Source organism: Branchiostoma lanceolatum, chromosome 2, assembly GCF_035083965.1.
Source record: "Branchiostoma lanceolatum isolate klBraLanc5 chromosome 2, klBraLanc5.hap2, whole genome shotgun sequence".
In the NCBI taxonomy this organism is placed as follows: Eukaryota; Metazoa; Chordata; class Leptocardii; order Amphioxiformes; family Branchiostomatidae; genus Branchiostoma; species Branchiostoma lanceolatum.
Genome location: NC_089723.1, coordinates 35,852,795 through 35,876,207, shown reverse-complemented (window position 1 = coordinate 35,876,207; position 23,413 = coordinate 35,852,795). Strand labels below are relative to the sequence as shown.

The window sequence follows — 23,413 nt, the reverse complement described above, 5'->3', positions numbered from 1 at the left end:
AAAGGTGATAGTCTGATAATGGTGTCGGTAAGGTGTACTTGTGACATGGAGAAACACAAACTTCACTGTCCGGCAGGTGGATGCTAGAAGAGCGACTTAATCAGGCTAACAGAAACACTACTTTTGAAGAAATAAATGTGCTAGGGAAACTTATCAACAGCTGATAATAAATTGATGCGTAATTGGCGAGTTTTTGTCATTTTTCGCCTTTTCTCGATGTTAACTTGTTAAGCTAGAGGCTAAAATTAGTCGGACTTTTTCAGGAGGGCATATGCATATCATAGATATCCGCCAAAAATATAGCGTAAAATTGCTGGCGGACTAAATCGTCAGACCTTGGAGAAGACTGGCAGACTTAACCGTGCCACGATGTGATCACCAATGTGGCTCTTTCTAATGTTATCCTCCTTGAAATATTTTTTAAAATCCCTGCAGTTACAGAGTAAGCTGACAGGGAGCCTAAACCTGAGTCTCCACCAGACTTCTCCGAGGCCGTAGATAATAACAGGGTAGGTGAAGAGCACATGATTGATGTCGGACTAACTCGTCTACTGGCCTTAGGCTAGTAGACCGATCCCAAAGCCACGCCCCTTGTTCTATTTCGAACACCTTCGCCTGTTTTATTTCAAACACGTCCGTCAAAAACAGCCCCCGACGGACAAAAATGGAGGTATTCGAAATAGAACAGGGGGTTCTATATGCTCGATTGGGTGTACGACAGGATCGGCCTGGTAGACAGTAGCGTGCAACAGTGTATTCACTCGAGCATCTCCGCCGATGCAGTAATCATAAACCCCAGCCTGCAGGTAAAACCGCATTGAAACATACCGGCTCGCCAAGGCAGTCACGTGTGTCGTAAAATTCTTTTTTTATTTTTAACAAGTTTTAGTGTCAGGCCATGCATGCCAAATAGATCCGACGGTCTACAAAGATTTACGGCAATTCGGTTTGTCTGTCTCAAGACAGTTGAATTTTTGCACTGATTTTTCGAAGTGTTAAAATGCCCTCGGAGGTGTTCCATATAGAAGAGGGGTTCTTTATGCTCGATATGGTGTTCGACGGGAATGGTCTATTATCGACATATCTCAAACTTATAGTACAGCAGTACGGCATGATCATGGTACCGCCCTGATTTTCATTGTTTTCATTTCTGTGACCGAGAGACTGGTGACCTGGTGACGGTTCCAACCTGTCCGACTAGTCATGAACTCCGACCTTCAATCACACCTGAGTTTGTCTCTCTCGTTACAGCTGCGTGTCACGGTGATCCTCCTGCGCCGGTGTCAGCTTTCATTATCGGACCGAAATCGAACAAAGGTACGTTTTTGTTGGTTCGTTCATTCGTTCGTCTGTTTGTTTGTTTGTTTGTTTGTCCTATCCGTGGCACTTTCCCAACCGAACCTAGGTACTCGTTTCCACCAGTGAGTGAAGTAAAGAAATTCGTGTGAAGTGCCTCTCCCAAGGGCACAACGACAACGGGGCATAAATAACACAAACACAAGATACCCTGCCATTATGCTATCGCAATGCCGCTAATGTACGTTTGTGGTGTGACCAAGAATAGAATAGCCAGCTGTCTAGCTAGTACAGTACGCTGGCGGATGCGGTTGACTTTGTACAAACGCATGTTCTTTCTCCACTGTACAAAATGGACATGTTACGCCTTGAGGCGGTTGTCCAGTTATATAATAAGACCGATACCAAAGCAACTCCCCCTGCCCTCCGTCAAAAACAGGTTTGACTGACACAAAAATGGCCACCGCAGCTAGGTTGTCAATTGAATGCCACTGAATTCGGTTTAGCTTGTGGCTCTGAGACCCTTTCAGAGCGGGCCAAATAAAGATGCTGTGGCTTCTTTGTTGAAATCTGTATCCATCGAGTAGAGTTGTTTGAGGAGGGGGTAGATGTAGTTGCGCCTGAGAGCGTAATTTTTTCGGTCAATGTTGAAGCGGTAGGCGCTGCATAGCATAACATAGTCTGTTGGCATCAGCGTCCGGTTTTTGACAAACATCCGATGCACGCGTAACGTAAATAGGGTACGTATATCTGTGACAGGGTTCCCACTGTATTGGCTGTTTGCATAACAGCTGCGTGATCTTTAGTAACTAAGAATTAAAATGCCCTTCTTTTACTTCCCTGTTCACTTTCAAATCAACCAGTATCACACAGCAGTAACGAAAGAGGCGAAACTTTCGCTAGCGGACGCATGTCCTGAGGCTGCATGCAACCAATACAGTGGAAAACCTGTCACAGATATTCGCAATCTGATTTACACCGGTGCCATTTCTGTCCTACCAGCGCTGTTTTTTTGACGGAGGTGTTCTAAATAGAACAGGGGGTTCTATACGTTCGATATGGAGTTCGACAGGATCGGTCTATTAGGGGTGATACAAACAAACTGTTCTCTGTTGTCTATATTAACAGAATGCTTAGCCGGCTGTTTATTTTGAAGAACAAGTCCTTAATCAGATCTTCTCCCTTTGCACATCTACAGATGACTTCTGAGTTTGTCGACGCGTTGTTCGTGACCGTGCTGAGTTTTCCCAACACTATCTGCGTAATGTGGAAGCTGTTGTCTCTGCTGTACTGGTTTCTGGCCACGCAGAGAGGGCTGTGGAACGACAGTGGCAACGCGTTTGGTCACCTCCTCACAGTTATGGGTCTGAGCGCGCTCACGGAAGGCCCGATAGCGTACTTTCCTTTTAACCGCCCGGCTGTGGTCGCCATGAAGGTTCTCAATCAGGGCTTGCTGTGCATATTACTGTTCCTGGTCCACAACATGCGTGAGGAGCGAACCTGCAAAATGTCCGCCAGCCACCGCATGTGTTACGCCCTGCTGGTCGAAAACGGTGCGGCCTTCAACCTGAGCTGGAACTATGTCCAGACCGCGACGCTCGCCACCGCTTCGCAGGGCTTCGGCGTCGGGCCGGACGTCGTGTCGTCCCTGGACCTGGTTCTACTCGCGATCTGCGTGCTGTTTACTGTGTCCGTCGAGCTGGTGTTCCTGCGCAAGTTCCGGTGGACACTAGCGGCACATATCCCTATTCAGCTGTGGGTTTTAACCTTCTATCAGAACTCCGTTCTAGATGGCAAAACCGTGTGTGTCCTATTCGTCTTGAACGCGCTGTTGGTGTTGAAGAAAATAACATCGGAAAAGTGTAAATTTCTTACATTCTCCCTTGAAAGGAATCAAGATAAAGATGTTGAGCAACAGCCTTTGGAGCTCGAGGTCTAGATAATGTGGTAAAACGGATTTAAGATGTCATATACATATAAAGGTGGTTATCTTTAATATCTTTGTCATGCTACGATCACTATTGTCATAATACAACGGTTTGATATCGGATTAGTTTTTTTCTATACATGTTTAACTAGATCTATTATTTTGATCAATTTGCAGTCAGCCTTCCGGCATGAAGTTGGAACAAAGAATTTATATTGAGAGTCAAACAAAGGTGATAGTCTGATAATGGTGTCGGTAAGGTGTACTTGTGACATGGAGAAACACAAACTTCACTGTCCGGCAGGTGGATGCTAGAAGAGCGACTTAATCAGGCTAACAGAAACACTACTTTTGAAGAAATAAATGTGCTAGGGAAACTTATCAACAGCTGATAATAAATTGATGCGTAATTGGCGAGTTTTTGTCATTTTTCGCCTTTTCTCGATGTTAACTTGTTAAGCTAGAGGCTAAAATTAGTCGGACTTTTTCAGGAGGGCATATGCATATCATAGATATCCGCCAAAAATATAGCGTAAAATTGCTGGCGGACTAAATCGTCAGACCTTGGAGAAGACTGGCAGACTTAACCGTGCCACGATGTGATCACCAATGTGGCTCTTTCTAATGTTATCCTCCTTGAAATATTTTTTAAAATCCCTGCAGTTACAGAGTAAGCTGACAGGGAGCCTAAACCTGAGTCTCCACCAGACTTCTCCGAGGCCGTAGATAATAACAGGGTAGGTGAAGAGCACATGATTGATGTCGGACTAACTCGTCTACTGGCCTTAGGCTAGTAGACCGATCCCAAAGCCACGCCCCTTGTTCTATTTCGAACACCTTCGCCTGTTTTATTTCAAACACGTCCGTCAAAAACAGCCCCCGACGGACAAAAATGGAGGTATTCGAAATAGAACAGGGGGTTCTATATGCTCGATTGGGTGTACGACAGGATCGGCCTGGTAGACAGTAGCGTGCCACAGTGTATTCACTCGAGCATCTCCGCCGATGCAGTAATCATAAACCCCAGCCTGCAGGTAAAACTGCATTGAAACATACCGGCTCGCCAAGGCAGTCACGTGTGTCGTAAAATTCTTTTTTTTATTTTTAACAAGTTTTAGTGTCAGGCCATGCATGCCAAATAGATCCGACGGTCTACAAAGATTAACGGCAATTCGGTTTGTCTGTCTCAAGACAGTTGAATTTTTGCACTGATTTTTCGAAGTGTTAAAATGCCCTCGGAGGTGTTCCATATAGAAGAGGGGTTCTTTATGCTCGATATGGTGTTCGACGGGAATGGTCTATTATCGACATATCTCAAACTTATAGTACAGCAGTACGGCATGATCATGGTACCGCCCTGATTTTCATTGTTTTCATTTCTGTGACCGAGAGACTGGTGACCTGGTGACGGTTCCAACCTGTCCGACTAGTCATGAACTCCGACCTTCAATCACACCTGAGTTTGTCTCTCTCGTTACAGCTGCGTGTCACGGTGATCCTCCTGCGCCGGTGTCAGCTTTCATTATCGGACCGAAATCGAACAAAGGTACGTTTTTGTTGGTTCGTTCATTCGTTCGTCTGTTTGTTTGTTTGTTTGTTTGTCCTATCCGTGGCACTTTCCCAACCGAACCTAGGTACTCGTTTCCACCAGTGAGTGAAGTAAAGAAATTCGTGTGAAGTGCCTCTCCCAGGGGCACAACGACAACGGGGCATAAATAACACAAACACAAGATACCCTGCCATTATGCTATCGCAATGCCGCTAATGTACGTTTGTGGTGTGACCAAGAATAGAATAGCCAGCTGTCTAGCTAGTACAGTACGCTGGCGGATGCGGTTGACTTTGTACAAACGCATGTTCTTTCTCCACTGTACAAAATGGACATGTTACGCCTTGAGGCGGTTGTCCAGTTATATAATAAGACCGATACCAAAGCAACTCCCCCTGCCCTCCGTCAAAAACAGGTTTGACTGACACAAAAATGGCCACCGCAGCTAGGTTGTCAATTGAATGCCACTGAATTCGGTTTAGCTTGTGGCTCTGAGACCCTTTCAGAGCGGGCCAAATAAAGATGCTGTGGCTTCTTTGTTGAAATCTGTATCCATCGAGTAGAGTTGTTTGAGGAGGGGGTAGATGTAGTTGCGCCTGAGAGCGTAATTTTTTCGGTCAATGTTGAAGCGGTAGGCGCTGCATAGCATAACATAGTCTGTTGGCATCAGCGTCCGGTTTTTGACAAACATCCGATGCACGCGTAACGTAAATAGGGTACGTATATCTGTGACAGGGTTCCCACTGTATTGGCTGTTTGCATAACAGCTGCGTGATCTTTAGTAACTAAGAATTAAAATGCCCTTCTTTTACTTCCCTGTTCACTTTCAAATCAACCAGTATCACACAGCAGTAACGAAAGAGGCGAAACTTTCGCTAGCGGACGCATGTCCTGAGGCTGCATGCAACCAATACAGTGGAAAACCTGTCACAGATATTCGCAATCTGATTTACACCGGTGCCATTTCTGTCCTACCAGCGCTGTTTTTTTGACGGAGGTGTTCTAAATAGAACAGGGGGTTCTATACGTTCGATATGGAGTTCGACAGGATCGGTCTATTAGGGGTGATACAAACAAACTGTTCTCTGTTGTCTATATTAACAGAATGCTTAGCCGGCTGTTTATTTTGAAGAACAAGTCCTTAATCAGATCTTCTCCCTTTGCACATCTACAGATGACTTCTGAGTTTGTCGACGCGTTGTTCGTGACCGTGCTAAGTTTTCCCAACACTATCTGCGTAATGTGGAAGCTGTTGTTTCTGCTGTACTGGTTTCTGGCCACGCAGAGAGGGCTGTGGAACGACAGTGGCAACGCGTTTGGTCACCTCCTCACAGTTATGGGTCTGAGCGCGCTCACGGAAGGCCCGATAGCGTGCTTTCCTTTCGACCGCCCGGCTATAGTTTCCATGAAGGTTCTTAATCAGGGCTTGCTGTGCATATTACTGTTCCTAGTCCACAACATGCGTGAGGAACGAGTCGGCAAAATGTCCGCCTGTCACCGCATGTGTTACGCCCTGCTGGTCGAGAACGGTGCGGCCTTCAGCCTGAGCTGGAACTACGTCCAGACCGCGACGCTAACCACCGCTCTGCTCACGCAGGGCTTCGGCGTCGGGCCGGACGTCCTGTTGTCCCTGGACCTGATTCTACTCGCGATCTGCGTGCTGTTTACTGTGTCTGTCGAGTTGGTGTTCCTGCGCAAGTTCCGGTGGACACTAGCGGCACACATCCCCATTCAGCTGTGGGTTTCTAGCTTCTATCAACACTCCGTTTTAGATGGCAAAACCGTGTGTGTCCTATTCGTCTTGAACGCACTGTTGGTGTTGAAGAAAATAACCCCCGAAAAGTGTAAATATCTTACATTCTCTCTTGAAAAGAATCAAGATAAAGATGTTGAGCAACAGCCTTTGGAGCTCGAGGTCTAGATAATGGTAAAACGGATTTAAGTTGTCATATGCATATAAAGGTGGTTATCTTTAATATCTTTGTCATGCTACGATCACTATTGTCATAATACAACGGTTTGATATCGGATTAGTTTTTTTCTATACATGTTTAATTAGATCTATTATTTTGATCAATTTGCAGTCAGCCTTCGGGCATGAAGTTGGAACAAAGAATTTATATTGAGAGTCAAACAAAGGTGATAGTCTGATAATGGTGTCGGTAAGGTGTACTTGTGACATGGAGAAACACAAACTTCACTGTCTGGCAGGTGGATGCTAGAAGAGCGACTTAATCAGGCTAACAGAAACACTACTTTTGAAGAAATAAATGTGCTAGGGAAACTTATCAACAGCTGATAATAAATTGATGCGTAATTGGCGAGTTTTTGTCATTTTTCGCCTTTTCTCGATGTTAACTTGTTAAGCTAGAGGCTAAAATTAGTCGGACTTTTTCAGGAGGGCATATGCATATCATAGATATCCGCCAAAAATATAGCGTAAAATTGCTGGCGGACTAAATCGTCAGACCTTGGAGAGGACTGGCAGACATTACCGTGCCACGATGTGATCACCGATGTGGCTCTTTCTAATGTTATCCTCCTTGAAATATTTTTAAAAATCCCTGCAGTTACAGAGTAAGCTGACAGGGAGCCTAAACCTGAGTCTCCACCAGACTTCTCCGATGCCGTAGATAATAACAGGGTAGGTGAAGAGCACATGATTGATGTCGGACTAACTCGTCTAATGGCCTAATTAAATAGACCGACCCCAAAGCAACGCCATTTGTTGTATTTCGAACACCTTCGCCTGTTCTATTTCAAACACGTCCGTCAAAAACAGCCCCCGACGGACAAAAATGGAGGTATTCGAAATAGAACAGGGGGTTCTATATGCTCGATTGGGTGTTTGACAGGATCGGCCTGGTAGACAGTAGCGCGCCACAGTGTATTCACTCGAGCATCCCCGCCGATGCAGTAATCATAAACCCCAGGTAAAACCGGCCAGCTAGAAAAAAAACCGGCTAGCCAAGGCAGTCACGTGTGTCGTAAGATTCTTTTTTCTTTTTAACAAGTTTTAGGGTCAGGCCATGCATGCCAAATAGATCCGACGGTCTACAAAGATTTACGGCAATTCGTTTTGTCTGTCTCAAGACAGCTGAATTTTTGCACTGATTTTTCGAAGAGTTAAAATGCCCTCGGAGGTGTTCCATATAGAAGAGGGGTTCTTTATGCTCGATATGGTGTTCGACGGGAATGGTCTATTATCGACATATCTCAAACTTGTAGTACAGCAGTACGGCATGATCATGGTACCGCCCTGGTTTTCATTGTTTTCATTTCTGTGACCGAGAGACTGGTGACCTGACGGGTGTGACGGTTCCAACCTGTCCGACTAGTCATGACCTCTAACCTTCGCTACAAACCTAGGTTTGTCTTTCTCGTTACAGCTGCGTGTCACGGTGATCCTCCTGCGCTGGTGTCAGTTTTCATAACCGGACCAAAATCGGACAAAGGTACGTTTTTTTGTTCGTTTGTTTACTTGTCCTATCCGTGGGACTTTCCTAACCGAACCTAGGTACTCGTTTCCACCTGAGTGAAGTAAAGAAATTCGTGTGAAGCGCCTTTCCCAAGGCTACAACGTCAACGGGGCATGTCAGGATTCGAACACAAAATACCCTGTCATTATGCTACCGCAACACTACTAATGTAAGTATGTAGTGTGACCAAGAATAGAGTAGTAGTAGGCTATAGTAGCCAGCTATACCTAACTAGCACAGTACGCTGGCGGATGCGGTTGACTTTGTAACGTTAAAAGCTGTTCCTTCAATGTACAAAATGGCTGCGTTATGCCTTCAGGCAGTTCGCTAGCTATTTAGTTAAAATCCTCCCACACCATTATTGATGTATAGGGCGGTGCCCATCTCCGTTTCATAGCCCTGGGCCACACTGTTGTGCAATCACTGTAGCAGGGGGCTAGTCCACTGGCAGTGAAGTGTGTTTAACTTCCATACTGTTTCACAAGTACGTACCATTTTTATAACGTCTTTGGTATGACTCAATGCGCCTCTTGTCCAGAGATGTCCTACCCGGGGCTTGAACCTGGGCCTTCTGATCCAAGTAATTGGAACCAGATGTGGTGAGAGAAAAAGGCGCAGGCCACTACACCACAGGGACACCCCTTCGCTAGCTATAATCTGTTGTCTATAATTTGAGCAGAATATCTAGCCTGCTGTTTATTTCGAACAACACATACTTGTTCCCGTCTTAATAAACTCTTCTCATTTCTTCTCACGTGCACAGATGACTTCTGAGTTTGACGCCGCCTTGTTCTTGACAATGCTGAGTTTTCCCAACACTATCTGCATAACCTGGAAGGCGTTGTCTCTACTGTATTGGTTTGTTGCCACGCAGAGAGACCTGTGGAACGACAGTGGCAACGTGTTTGGTCACCTCCTCACAGTTGTTGGTCTGAGCGCGCTCACGGAAGGCCCGATAGCGTACTTTCCCTTCAACCGCCCGGCTGTGGTCACCATGAAAGTTCTCAACCAGGGCTTGCTGTGCATATTACTGTTCCTGGTCCACAACATGCGTGAGGAACGAGTCGGCAAAATGTCCGCCAGCCACCGCATGTGTTACGCTCTGCTGGTCGAGAACGGTGCGGCCTTCAGCCTGAGCTGGAACTACGTCCAGACCGCGACGCTAACCACCGCTCTGCTCACGCAGGGCTTCGGCGTCGGGCCGGACGTCCTGTTGTCCCTGGACCTGATTCTACTCGCGATCTGCGTGCTGTTCACCGTGTCCTTGGAGTTGGTCTTTCTACGCAAGTTCCGGTGGACACTAGCGGCACACATCCCCATTCAGCTGTGGGTTTTAACCTTCTATCAGAACTCCGTTCTAGATGGCAAAACCGTGTGTGTCCTATTCGTCTTGAACGCGCTGTTGGTGTTGAAGAAAATAACCTCAGAAAAGTGTAAATTTCTTACATTCTCCCTTGAAAAGAATCAAGATAAAGATGTTGAGCAACAGCCTTTGGAGCTCGAGGTCTAGATAATGTGATAATACGGTTTTAAGATGTCATATGCATATAAAGGTGGTTATCTTTGTCATGCTACGATCACTATTGTCATAATACAACGGTTTGATATCGGATTAGTTTTTTTCTATACATGTTAAACTAGATCTATTATTTTGATCAATTTGCAGTCAGCCTTCGGGCATGAAGTTCGAACAAAGAATTTATATTGAGAGTCAAACAAAGGTGATAGTCTGATAATGGTGTCGGTAAGGTGTACTTGTGACATGGAGAAACACAAACTTCACTGTCCGGCAGGTGGATGCTAGAAGAGCGACTTAATCAGGCTAACAGAAACACTACTTTTGAAGAAATAAATGTGCTAGGGAAACTTATCAACAGCTGATAATAAATTGATGCGCAATTGGCGAGGTTTTGTCATTTTTCGCCTTTTCTCGATGTTAACTTGTTAAGCTAGAGGCTAAAATTAGTCAGACTTTTTCAGGAGGGCATATGCATATCATAGATATCCGCCAAAAATATAGCGTAAAATTGCTGGCGGACTAAATCGTCAGATCTTGGAGAAGACTGGCAGACATTACCGTGCCACGATGTGATCACCGATGTGGCTCTTTCTAATGTTATCCTCCTTGAAATATTTTTTAAAATCCCTGCAGTTACAGAGTAAGCTGACAGGGAGCCTAAACCTGAGTCTCCACCAGACTTCTCCGAGGCCGTAGATAATAACAGGGTAGGTGAAGAGCACATTATTGATGTCGGACTAACTCGTCTAATGGCCTAATTAAATAGACCGACCCCAAAGCCACGCCATTTGTTGTATTTCGAACACCTTCGCCTGTTCCATTTCAAACACGTCCGTCAAAAACAGCCCTGACGGACAAAAATGGAGGTTTTCGAAATAGAACAGGGGGTTCTATATGCTCGATTGGGTGTTCGACAGGATCGGCCTGGTAGACAGTAGCGTGCAACAGTGTATTCACTCGAGCATTTCCGCCGATGCAGTTATCATAAACCCCAGGTAAAACCGGCCAGCTTGAAACATACCGGCTCGCCAAGGCAGTCACGTGTGTCGTAAGATTCTTTTTTCTTTTTAACAAGTTTTAGGGTCAGGCCATGCATGCCAAATAGATCCGACGGTCTACAAAGATTGACGGCAATACGTTTTGTCTGTCTCAAGACAGCTGAATTTTTGCACTGATTTTTCGAAGAGTTAAAATGCCCTCGGAGGTGTTCAATATAGAAGAGGGGGTTCTTTATGCTGGATATGGTGTTCGACGGGAATGGTCTATTATCGACATATCTCAAACTTGTAGTACAGCAGTACGGCATGATCATGGTACCGCCCTGGTTTTCATTGTTTTCATTACTGTGACCGAGAGAATGGTGACCTGACGGGTGTGACGGTTCCAACCTGTCCGACTAGTCATGACCTCTAACCTTCGCGCAAACCTAGGTTTGTCTTTCTCGTTACAGCTGCGTGTCACGGTGATCCTCCTGCGCTGGTGTCAGTTTTCATAATCGGACCAAAATCGGACAAAGGTACGTTTTTTTGTTCGTTTGTTTACCTGTCCTATCCGTGGGACTTTCCTAACCGAACCTAGGTACTCGTTTCCACCTGAGTGAAGTAAAGAAATCCGTGTGAAGCGCCTTTCCCAAGGCTACAACGTCAACGGGGCATGTCAGGATTCGAACACAAAATACCCTGTCATTATGCTACCGCAACACTACTAATGTAAGTATGTAGTGTGACCAAGAATAGAGTAGCCAGCTATACCTAACTAGCACAGTACGCTGGCGGATGCGGTTGACTTTGTAACGTTAAAAGCTGTTCCTTCAATGTACAAAATGGCTGCGTTATGCCTTCAGGCAGTTCGCTAGCTATAATCTGTTGTCTATAATTTGAGCAGAATATCTAGCCTGCTGTTTATTTCGAACAACACATACTTGTTCCCGTCTTAATGAACTCTTCTCATTTCTTCTCACGTCCACAGATGACTTCTGAGTTTGACGCCGCCTTGTTCTTGACCATGCTAAGTTTTCCCAACACTATCTGCATAACCTGGAAGGCGTTGTCTCTACTGTACTGGTTTGTTGCCACGCAGAGAGACCTGTGGAACGACAGTGGCAACGCGTTTGGTCACCTCCTCACAGTTATGGGTCTGAGCGCGCTCACGGAAGGCCCGATAGCGTGCTTTCCTTTCGACCGCCCGGCTATAGTTTCTATGAAGGTTCTTAATCAGGGCTTGCTGTGCATATTACTGTTCCTGGTCCACAACATGCGTGAGGAACGAGTCGGCAAAATGTCCGCCAGCCACCGCATGTGTTATGCCCTGCTGGTCGAGAACGGTGCGGCCTTCAACCTGAGCTGGAACTACGTCCAGACCGCGACGCTCGCCACCGCTCTGCTCGCGCAGGGCTTCGGCGTCGGGCCGGACGTCGTGTCGTCCCTGGACCTGGTTCTACTCGCGATCTACGTGCTGTTTACTGTGTCTGTCGAGCTGGTCTTTCTACGCAAGTTCCGGTGGACACTAGCGGCACACATCCCCATTCAGTTGTGGGTTTTCACCTTCTATCAGAACTCCGTTTTAGATGGCAAAACCGTGTGTGTCCTGGTCGTCTTGAACGCACTGTTGGTGTTGAAGAAAATAACCCCCGAAAAGTGTAAATATCTTACATTCTCCCTTGAAAAGAATCAATACGAAGATGTTGAGCCTTTCGAGCTCGAGATGATTCTGTAAAACGTATTTAAGGCATTACATATATATGCATATGAAGTTTGCTATCGTTGCCATGCTACGGTTTCACTATTGTCATGATAAAACGGTTTGATATTAAGTTGGTTTTATTCTTTTCTATACATGTTATCGTTTGTTTTAATCCATTTGCAGTGAGCCTTCGGGCATGAAGTTGGAATAGAGAATTCCTATCTAGAGTCAAACAAAGGTGAAAATGGTGTCGGTAAGGTGTACTTGCGGTATAGAGAAACATAAACTTCACGTTTATACGTATTATATATATATATATATATATATGCCATTCTGTTCAACTGTATATTATATCTATTTATACATGTCTCTTCAACCATCTTTGAACCTACTTGATTTCTTTATTCTGTACCTCCGTCATCTCGATGTATGTATCATGTATCATATTGGTGTCTTACAAGCCCATATGGGCTGGGCAAATATGTTCATTCATTGATAATCTTCACTGTTCGGCACTGTCTATTACCTGGACTGCTAGAGGAGAAACTTAATCAGGCTACTAGAAACATTACTTTGGAATAGATAAATGTGCTAGATTGATAATCCACAGCTGATAATAAATTGCTGCGTAATTGGTGAGTCGTGGCCATTTGTCGCTTTATCTCGATGTAAACTTGACAACGGACTTGCGGGAGCACTTTTTCCGTGCGTCCGTCTCTCACGGCGTCCAGAGCACAACTGGGCGAACCCGGAAGCGGCGCGCTCTTTTATAACACGCGGTGCCATGTTCCATAGAGCTAGGCATGGAGCATTAGGGCATTATATAAAGCGGGTTCTCGTTTAAGGTAGAGACTAAAATCAGTCTTATTCAGGAGGCATGTACATATGATAGAAATCCGCCAAATATAGATCGTACAATTACTGCATGACCATCTCGTTTGGCCTTGAAGAGGTCTGGTAGTCACTGGCGTGTCACGGTGTAATCACCAATGTGGCTCTCTCTAATGTTATCCTCATTGAAAGAATACATGCCTCTGCAGTTCCAAAGTAAGCTGCTAGAGAGCCTAGACCAAGACACATTCCCTATTACATAAAAAAATCAAGACCAATGCATGTCCAGGAGAGAATTAGAAGATACAAAAACAGGAAGTTCTGCTGCAGTACCAAGATCTGTCACCATCTGCAGGGGGGGGGGGGGCAAAATTGACCTTGACCTTCGTGAACACCTACATACATACCAAATGTCATGACAACCCATTTATATGTTCTTAGGGTATCATTCCGGACACGCACACAAACATAAACATACATACATACATGTATACACACAAACACAATAGTCATCAACAGTTGCACACATCAACTGTCATATAGTAAGAGACTTACATTGCAGAGCGACACCAGCAGACGCTTGAAGTGACCACTCGTCTCATTTTCGATATCATCTTCCAGGCTGTTACCGTCATACACTACAAAAAGAAAGGTTTAATATCCTAGTAGATTTTAGGGAATACACGTTTGATATTTAATGGTCATTTTTGCTCGTGTGTGAGAGGACATGCTGTTTCTCGGTCCTTAATTGTGTGTTATCTTGCTATTGGTAGGTTATTGAATAAATGAAATATCTTTATTGTACATCTATGCTCGTACAAGCTAAGTACAGGCCGACGTTTTATCTGTTGTATGACAGAAGAAATTGTTAAACTTACATTCACTGTAGGCAGCCTTCAGTTCTTCTATCTCCTGTCAGAAACAACAAAAACAGAAAAGTGGTATTAAAAAGTGAAGTTTGTAGCGTTTCGATGACTTTAGAGTCTCTTCACTATATTTCGGCCCTTAATTTATGTGTCAGAGAGATTATTGTCAAGCGAATTCATTCTATAACACCCTCGCCTGATTTTAAGACCAATTTTGAATTTTCAATGTCGACCTATGCTGAATATACCCTCAAGGTCCTTCATATAGGTCAGGGCTCTCCCACCGTTTGAAACTCGCTTCATGCTGACGGCTTCTCGCCTGATGATTAAATTATGTCACGTCAGGTTGTTACATTTCCCAAGCAGTATGAATATATGGCTTTTCAAAGCTGGCTTTACTGAGCATGGGTTTTGAATTAATTTCTGAATTCAAAGCCCACTAGCTCGTCCCTTCCCTCGAATTCGTCGGAAACTTCCTCGAAATCCCCCCATAGGCGTTTTAAGAAGGTGTCTGACAGACACCGAAACGTCAGCAGGTGATATTTACTGGTTGTGAAAGAAGACACTGCACGAAATGGCCTCGGATCCTGACGTATCCGGACAGGAGAACTCGGAGATCCGGAACCTCAGATCCGTAAGAATCCAGACGGTTACTGGGGACATATTGTACTTAAACAACTCAAAATGACCTACATTGAACTACATATGCAAGTGGTACACTGATGTGGTATACAACTTGCACATGCAGGTTAATTCAGATAGATTTTAGTTGTTTTAGTCAAATTTGTTTTAGTACAATACGGCCCCGTATCCGTCTGGATTCTTACGGATCTGAGGTTCCGGATCTCCGTGTTCTCCTGTCCGGGTACGTCAGGATCCGAGACCATTTCGTGTAGTGAGAAATCTCCAATAGCCTTTGCAACTTTAAGTTTATCTCCCCTTAAACGCATTTTACCTCGTTGTTCTTGGTACACATGATCTCGATCAGAACGTCCTCGCTCGTCCCGGCCCCTTCCATGGCGGCCTTCAGGCAGCGCGCCTGATACTCGACAGGGGGCGTCATCAGCGCCAGCACCGTTTCCTCGAAGTCACCCTTCAGTTCACCTTTCAGACGCTCAAGCAAGTCCTGCAATACATAACAAAACAGTGTTAAATCTGTCAACGCCACCTCGCGTACAGTGCATACACTACTCCTGATCTAATGGCAGGTGATATATTTCAATTTCATCTTACATTGTCAACACAGTAAGCACAAGACCCTTTCATACGATCAAGCAAGTCCTACATAGTGGCACATCTGCCAAGGACAAACCCACCTCGCGGTTAGTGCCTACACTGCACCTGAATACATTTCAATTGATTTATTTCAATTTCATCTAACATTGTCAACACAGTAAGCACAACACCCTTTCATACGATCAAGCAAGTCCTACAAGCCATAACATGCAGTGGCACATCTGCCAAGAACAACGCCACCTCGCGGTTAGTGCCAACACTGCACCTGAATTTTTTTCAGGTGATGGGTAAGGGAAAATATTTCAATTACACCTCACATTGTCAGCACCGCTAGTACTATTAGTAGTTAAAATTTACAATGAAAAAAAGGGTTGCCAAGGATACTTTTTATGTACATTTACTTAGAATATTCTTATTTCTCGTTATGCTGTCCATGTTAAAATTCCATTGTAATGTCTTGTCTTTGTCAGCAGGGCTAGCCCTTTGTAATAGCAATAGGCTAGTTGGGCAGTCCTAGCTATGGGTGCTGAACAGCCAAACCGATAAATAGATAAAAGGGTTGCCAAAAACGCATTCCCTGCGTGCAATTTTTAGAATATTTGACAATACAATCGCAGTAATATACTAACGGCTCCGCCCTGGGGCGTCGCCAAAAGAACACTTACATCTCCAAACATGGTCTTGAACTGGCTAGCTATCTCCACCCGCTGACTGTTGCTCCTGTTGGCTAGAACGTCGATGATTGGGCCCTCCTCAGTACCTTTTAAATAATAATAATAACTTTATTGCAAGTTCATGCCCAACGGCTAATTGCAAACAAACAAGTACATGGAGATACATGATAATATATACATAATAATAGAGGTTTGGTAAGCTGAGATTTTACAGAAAATGTAAAACTGAATATTGTATCAATATATTATTAAACATATCAAACTTTGTGACTTTGATAAGTATTACGCTACTAGTACAATTGAAATTAGCGCCTACCCTCTGGAAATAAAAAAAGGCGATACGTGAAACTACCATGCAGTGTCAGAGAGAATTTGTAAATACAGCTCCTCCAATGTAGTGTAGGAGGAAACTCTTTTCATCTCTAGCTGTTCATATTTTAGTTTAAGTTTATTGATTTCGATCATTCATAAATCACTAAAATACATCCTCAGAAGAGGATGCTGAATTGCGTACATTAGGCGTATTACATTTAGCAAAATCTAACTTAAGTTTAAACAACTAGTACTATTGAAAATCTAGACACAAGAAAAAGATAACGTATTGTAAGAGGAATTAGAAACCAAATACAGAAATTCTCATTGTACAAATGATAAAAGAAGAAACAAAGTTTATCATCAAACTGTAAACTAAATAAACGTCGGGAGATTTTATCAGGTGTACGTATTCAATAGATGGGTGAAGTATGGAATGGGACTGTTTTTATAGCGATTTGTTTTTGCCAAAGGGATACAGAGTTGGTGGGCGCCTTTTAGATTTCTAGCGTGGATTTCCGATCGGGTTGGGGGTAACCAACTCCTGAAGGTAGGATTTCGAAGTAAAGATTCGGCAAACCGAAGGCTAAGGTTTTTCCTCCTGTTTTCCAAGGAGGGGAGACATAAAAGTGTTAGGGCTTCGCTATAACATATATATTGGGGGCCGAGGATAATTCTCAGGGCTCGTTTTTGTTTTCGCTCGATATCGATCTTCCCACGCAGATACGGCCCCACAGCAGATACGGTCCCCACGCCGATACGGCCCCCCAGCAGATACGGAGATCTTGTATGGGTAGTCCAAAACGTTTTAATTTCTTTAGCCAAAAAAGTCGTGAGCTTGCATTTTGTGTAATGATGTCAACATGTTTGCCCCAGCTTAGGTCATGAGAGAACCATAGGTATGCGTGCTGTTTCAGTGTATTCCAGGGACGTATCATTTAGTGAAATTTCGGGGGGAAAGGGGCAGTCTCTCATAAGCGAAATCATCAATAACTTGCATTTTTCACCGTGAAGTATCATGTCATTTTTTGAGGCCCAGTTATTCAATTTATCGAGGGATGGGGACCGTATCTGCTTAGGGGCCGTATCTGCTGGGGGACCGTATCTGCTTGGGGGCCGTATCTGCGTGGGGACCGTATCTGCGTGGGGACCGTATCTGCTGGGGGGCCGTATCTGCGTGGGGACCGTATCTGCTGGGGGGCCGTATCGGCGTGGGGACCGTATCTGCTGTGGGGCCGTATCTGCGTGGGGACCGTATCTGATTGGGGGCCGTATCTGCTTGGGGGCCGCATCTGCTTGGCGACCGTATCTGCTTGGGGACCGTATCTGCTTGGGGGCCGTATCTGCTTGGGGACCGTATCTGCTTGGCGGCCGTATCTGCTTGGGGACCGTATCTGCTTGGGGACCGTATCTGCTTGGGGACCGTATCTGCTTGGGGACCGTATCTGCTTGGGGACCGTATCTGCTTGGGGACCGTATCTGCTTGGGGGCCGTATCTGCTTGGGGACCGTATCTGCTTGGGGACCGTATCTGCTTAGGATCCTGTATCTATCCACACTTACGGAAAGGTCACATTAACGGCAACGTACATGTACAGCATAGGGAAAATTGAGTTCCGAAAAGGGGGAATAGCGTTATTTAGATAACTCAGATAAATTTGTATTCATTATGAAACTAGACAAGCCATATCTCATAAATCTTGTATGCTCATATATCTACAACTGTCTTAAGAAGCGAGAAGAAATTGAACCTGTACATAGCGGTATTAATTAGTATCTAGATGTAGTTAGATATCACCTTTGTTATCACTGTAACTGTACTTCTGCTTGTTACCATGACCTTTACTTAGCTCACCAGAGCATAAACGTGCAATAACGGTCTTTAATTCTTTCAATAGACGTCACCTTTTCGCTAAGTTGTAGCATATATAACTAACAGGTCTCGTACCGTGGAAATCTGTTTGTTTCTTTACCTACCCCAACCCTGCATGGCTTCCTGTAGTGCCTCAGCATCTGGCTCCGGGTCGAAATCGTCAGAAGGAACGATGGTGCCCTAGGTTAAGAAAGGGCACAAAGTATATCGACCAGAGGGTTTGTCCATTGAAGACGAATATTCCTTTTTGACGGTATGTCCCAAATATTGTGATATACGTATATGTCACTGTACTCAATGCTATCGTCGTATTTACCAGGATTTATCTCATGGACTTTAATAAAATAATAGATAGCAAATATATTGACATGTGACAACCCCTGCAAAGTTTACATACTAGGAAAATATATTAAGAATGTCTAGACGATAGAAATTGCTCCAATGATTGTAAAAACCCATTCTTAACCCATACTATACACTCCTGTATTAGGTACATGTATATATATTACTGTAGTTATGTACCAGCCATACTTTTACCTTGTACAATTGCGCGATGAAGTTATCATATCTTATTAAGGAGAGCTTAAAGAGATTAACTATGATATTGAATATTGAAACATATCGCAAAGACGTCGACTTCAGCAATGGTGTTGTAGTACAAGTTTTTCATGCTAGTCTAAACATGTCCAAACATAGGACAAATCTGAAGTTTTCAATATTGCTGCACAGTCGTATCAAAGCCAAAGTGACTCTGAATTCTGAAGGAAAATATTTATACATGTATATCAATATATCTTAGTTTAAGATGAATATCTAAATCCGAAGATTGTGCCACAGCAAGGCACACAGGTGCTAGACTGGGTACACGTAGGCTTGTGTGGTATCGAACTATTGTTCAGACTGAACTGGACTGACAACGGTGCCGGTACCACCATGTTGTTCTCCTTTATTCGGGTCATGGCTGCTTAAACACACATTCAGAGATAGCGAGATACTGTAAATGCAGAAATGTTCACGGTGGTTTTATGTTTGCGGTTTTTGCAGTGAACATTCGCGAAACTTTTTGCCCACCTATGGCTGTTGCGCTACTATTGCTACGAACTTAAAACCACCGCAAACACTTCATTTTCTCTCTGCCGCGAAATAAAAACCAGGCTAACTTAAATTCATTTAAAGTATTTCAAACCTTACCGTAATTATAGGAAAGAGTTGTACGGATGTCTGTACGGTATGAACAACAGATGTACATGCTCTCTTTCCGAGCGTAAATGCGAATTTGCCACCTGTGTATGTTACATTATATTTCAAGTAGGCAGAAAAAGCCCAGCCTACTGCCTCTGGCTGTGTTTACCCCCAACCAACCTACCCTAATCTCCAAGCATATCTAATGGTGGCAAAGACCTATCCAACTGGCAAAAGGAGATTTCACAACCGAAGCTGGCTATGAAAACTTATTTTGCCGGTTGGATATGGACTTTGCCACCGTTAGATCTGCTTGGAGATTACACCCACCCCAAATCGAGTCCAGGAAAAGGGTACTTGAGTAACCTAAATTTCTGTGAATACTTTAATGAGGTTGGTAAATCTGAAATAAAAAGACTCTTTTTACACAACCAAGAGATTTATTCCACCGACATCTGTCACCTTCTTCTAAAGAAAGCTCAACAATCGATAGCACTGTGAATGGTCATGAACTTTATATACCAGAGATACATTTCAATTTTGAATTTTCCTTTATGATAAATAATTCAATGTCACATTGATTATACCTTAGCGATCTTCCGTATGAAAAAAGGGTTGATGGTCTGGCATACACCAGGGGAAACGTGTATAGGTAGCACAGTTTGCAATAAAGCGCCATGACATACGACAAAATATCTGCCATTCTTAAGTATACTCCTGCCACCATGAGGCAATTAGCACACATTTAAGTATGCCCACACTGCAACCAAATAACTTTAATTTATTTTAGAGACATAAAATCGCTACTCCAAATATATGAATATTACAAAGTCTGTTCCTATAGAAAAAAAATAATGGGTTAAGAAGACGAATGTTTTGACATATAGCCGCAGGCAAACAACAAACGCAGAGAAGTTCTTCGTCTTTTCATATCAAAGTATAACTCTTGATAACCAATAATAGATAACACATCATCTTATTGTAATATTTAAAGAAGCAAAGACAAGAAAAAAAGCCGATAGGAGGCCCAAAATCTAATCATTTCCAGGTCTCATCAAGACCTTACCACATACCAAATATCAATACAATCAATCCAGGCCTTCTTGAGTTATACTTTTCATCCACACACACACACACACACACACACACACACACACACACACACACACACACACACACACACACATACACACAAACACGCTACTCAAAACATAACCTTCTGGGCAAAGGTAATGAAAAAAATCACTTGCCTGGCAGTCATCGGCCATGTTGGATTATTCTTCTGCGCTCTGTAAGATACAACAGTGGGCGGAACCGCGAACTGAACCGGTCTGACAGGATAGTGATCACCTTGGGAAGGTTGGCGACCCTGTCGTCACGCAGGAGTCACGTGATCATGCGGTGACGTGTACGTGGCCAAATCGCTAGGAAAAGTTCTTCACTGATTTGTTATGAGTATGATAAAGGTAACAATATCGATAAAAGATTGGAAAATGGTGATGTTTGTTTTCATCATTGTTGACAGCATTTTATTACATTTGCTTTTGATTCTGAAAAAAGTGCGTATTTGAAGATAATATCCATCGAATTATCATGTTCTCTCATCCTTTTGATCTACTGGTATCTTATCCATAACACACGACTTCTAGCGATTGCTAAAGGTATTACACGCATCCTTTTTACCATAGTGTTACGTTCCTTTTTAGTTTAACCCTTCCAACAAGCGCAAGGATACAAAAGGGTTCTTTAAAGAGATCTTTGCTCGTGACGCCTTGCTCTTTGTGTTAAAAAATCATTATGATGCTCTAAAAAGTCTGTTGTAATGTCAAACTTCAATCTTAGATTATATCATCAAGTATAATAATTATAACTTATTTAATTATAAGTTTATCCAAGGCCATAACTTATGTATAGTGTACTCTGTCCCGTCATATCTTCTTTTAAAGACGTCGCCCAAGTACTGTGGTGTGTTCCTCATCATCCTCATACAGTAATGTCGCGTGATGGTGATGGCATGGCTGAACTTTGACCCGTCTAAGACCAGAGGGGTCGTGTCGGATGAGTAACAGTACGCTATGGTCGCGTTCTGAACCTTATTGAAATATTCTAGTTCTTCGAAGAAACTCTTATCTTGCTTTTTTATATTTTTCCACAGTTTCTTGTTGAAAAAGTCGTACAACATGTAGTCGACTTTGCTCCATTTCTCGTGTTTCTTGATGAGATATTCGGGTCGGTCGTGTTTATAACCGTATGTCATGACGTTGATAGGGTAGTGTAACAAGTCTTGGATCTCCCAGCACATCAACCGCTTTAGTAACAACAAGGACTCCATCAGGTGTTCCAGTATCATGACCAGGTAGAACTCCTGGTCTATGTATCTCACGAACTCTTTAGCGTACGTCATGTTTTCCCACTGCCGTTTGGGGTAACCAAGGTCGTGTGCTAGGAAGTTACGAGTGACTGAAATACCGTTCGGAATGCCAGCTTTCAGCGTGGTGGTGTAAATGTCGTCGTACAGACCCGGCGCACGGAAAAACTCGTCCATCGGGTCATCGCCACGTATCCCAGCAATCCTTGCGACGCCGTGAAAGTTGAAGCTCGATTTGAAATGGCTGAACGGTTCCCTCAGAATTGTGACGTAAACGGTATCCTCAGGCATGACCTTTGACATAGCCACCTTGTCGAACACGACGTGTTCACACATGATGTTGAAGGTCCCGGATTTCGAAGGTCTGTATATCTGCTTCGTGATTGGATAAGGCCACCCCAGGTACCACTCCCCTAGCGGAGCGCTTGGAATGACAAACTCGAGATCTCGCTCGTCGCCATAGCGATGGAAGACTGACGTCAGCATCTCCGTGGCACACTTGTGCATCTTGACGAATACGAAGTTAGTCTTCTGCACGCAATGTCTTGGCTCGGGAGGGGGACAAGGACACGATTTGGTGCACAGCTCCTCTTCATCCTTATCTCTGCATTTAGTACAATACAACTATAAGTCATTAGCGCACAATCATGTGTAACATTCATTTTATATTCTGTCAAGTAAAATGGACACCATAGCTCTTTCATGATATGCTCAGCACTCCCTTTAGCACTCCCTTAATCCTTCAGGTACCAAGCCATCGTTTATTCTCTACTAAAAGCAGCATGTATTATATTTTTGTCGCTACTAAAAGCAGATCATGAGTAGAGATTGCGATCTCGTAGAATTGCCGATTCTGCCGGTAGAGATACTAATTGGAGTCGCTGTCAACAGATCGAGATCAGAATGCTAAGAATGTGTTAGGATGGTTCTTCGTTTATAAATCCTGAGTTTGACGTGATCAATTGATCTAGTATAAAGTGACAAGAATCGAATTTGAAAATTACTGACGGTCTTTAAGCGGGTCTGTCTCAGATCGGGGTCAGACAGAATTGGCGATTCTGACAGATTGCAATCACTGCACTGACATATATACAAACGCCTTACCTCTCACGAATATTAGAGATGTCGTCGACTGTAGAATCATCTGGAAATAGTCTGTATAGTAGGAAACTGTACACCGCTACAAACAACAGCACGGCTACTGCAGGGCACAGCCCACTTGACCGGTACTTCCGTCGCGCCATGTGGTCTTTTAACCTTGAACAGTTTCTCAATGTAAACTAAGAGAGCTGTAGACTTGATATCTGATGATTTACGTTAAATGTTGGTTGACGATTTAGTTGCACCACAAGTGAGCATGTTGACAACATGGCGTTCGATGGAAACAGCTGCGGTGTAGCGAAACCGTTTTGTGCCGACGTGTCAGGTGATATCGATTGCGCCACTGTAACTGTTATGTACCCGGAACTAGGACTAGGATTGTATTAGTTCAATGCCCTCGTATCGCAAGGTTTTTAGACTCTCTGCTATTTCAATGCTCTCGTGCGCTTGCTACACCGTGGCGTGCTACTCTTCAGCGCCTGTGAACAGAATAAGCAGACCTGTGGTACTGCGGCTTGT

At 43.9% G+C, this 23,413-nt stretch overlaps 6 protein-coding genes across 6 annotated transcripts in view; 4 read left to right on the top strand and 2 right to left on the bottom strand.

Moving 5' to 3' along the window:
- The window catches only part of LOC136428866 (annexin-B12-like), a 40,853-nt gene extending 20,053 nt beyond the window's left edge, over positions 1–20,800 (bottom strand). The window contains exons 1-6 of the mRNA XM_066418676.1: positions 20,676–20,800; positions 18,348–18,423; positions 16,051–16,145; positions 15,105–15,275; positions 14,162–14,195; positions 13,839–13,921 (exon numbers count right to left, since the gene is read on the bottom strand). Of these exons, the coding sequence (XP_066274773.1) occupies positions 13,839–13,921; positions 14,162–14,195; positions 15,105–15,275; positions 16,051–16,145; positions 18,348–18,423; positions 20,676–20,693 (477 nt within the window). The 5' untranslated portion in view covers positions 20,694–20,800. The remainder of the gene's footprint in view (positions 1–13,838; positions 13,922–14,161; positions 14,196–15,104; positions 15,276–16,050; positions 16,146–18,347; positions 18,424–20,675) is intronic.
- LOC136426426 (uncharacterized) lies at positions 663–3,235 on the top strand. Its single transcript, XM_066415091.1, has 2 exons — positions 663–1,317; positions 2,495–3,235. The coding sequence occupies exons 1-2, from the start codon at positions 1,204–1,206 to the stop codon at positions 3,233–3,235; spliced, it is 855 nt and encodes a 284-aa protein (XP_066271188.1). The 5' UTR covers positions 663–1,203.
- On the top strand, positions 4,535–6,693 carry LOC136428867 (uncharacterized). Its single transcript, XM_066418677.1, has 2 exons — positions 4,535–4,769; positions 5,947–6,693. Exons 1-2 carry the CDS (start codon positions 4,656–4,658, stop codon positions 6,691–6,693), a joined length of 861 nt encoding a protein of 286 aa, XP_066274774.1. The 5' UTR covers positions 4,535–4,655.
- LOC136428871 (uncharacterized) lies at positions 7,774–10,149 on the top strand. The gene is made up of 2 exons (XM_066418680.1): positions 7,774–8,227; positions 9,015–10,149. Exon 2 carries the CDS (start codon positions 9,015–9,017, stop codon positions 9,759–9,761), a length of 747 nt encoding a protein of 248 aa, XP_066274777.1. The 5' UTR covers positions 7,774–8,227; the 3' UTR covers positions 9,762–10,149.
- On the top strand, positions 11,020–13,091 carry LOC136428868 (uncharacterized). The gene is made up of 2 exons (XM_066418678.1): positions 11,020–11,286; positions 11,739–13,091. The coding sequence occupies exon 2, from the start codon at positions 11,739–11,741 to the stop codon at positions 12,483–12,485; it is 747 nt and encodes a 248-aa protein (XP_066274775.1). The 5' UTR covers positions 11,020–11,286; the 3' UTR covers positions 12,486–13,091.
- A 504-nt stretch (positions 20,801–21,304) lies between the features above and the next one.
- Positions 21,305–23,037, bottom strand: LOC136427017 (galactose-3-O-sulfotransferase 2-like). Its single transcript, XM_066415736.1, has 2 exons — positions 22,898–23,037; positions 21,305–22,397 (listed from the first exon to the last, which is right to left on the bottom strand). The coding sequence occupies exons 1-2, from the start codon at positions 23,035–23,037 to the stop codon at positions 21,305–21,307; spliced, it is 1,233 nt and encodes a 410-aa protein (XP_066271833.1).
- Between the last annotated feature and the right edge of the window lie 376 nt (positions 23,038–23,413).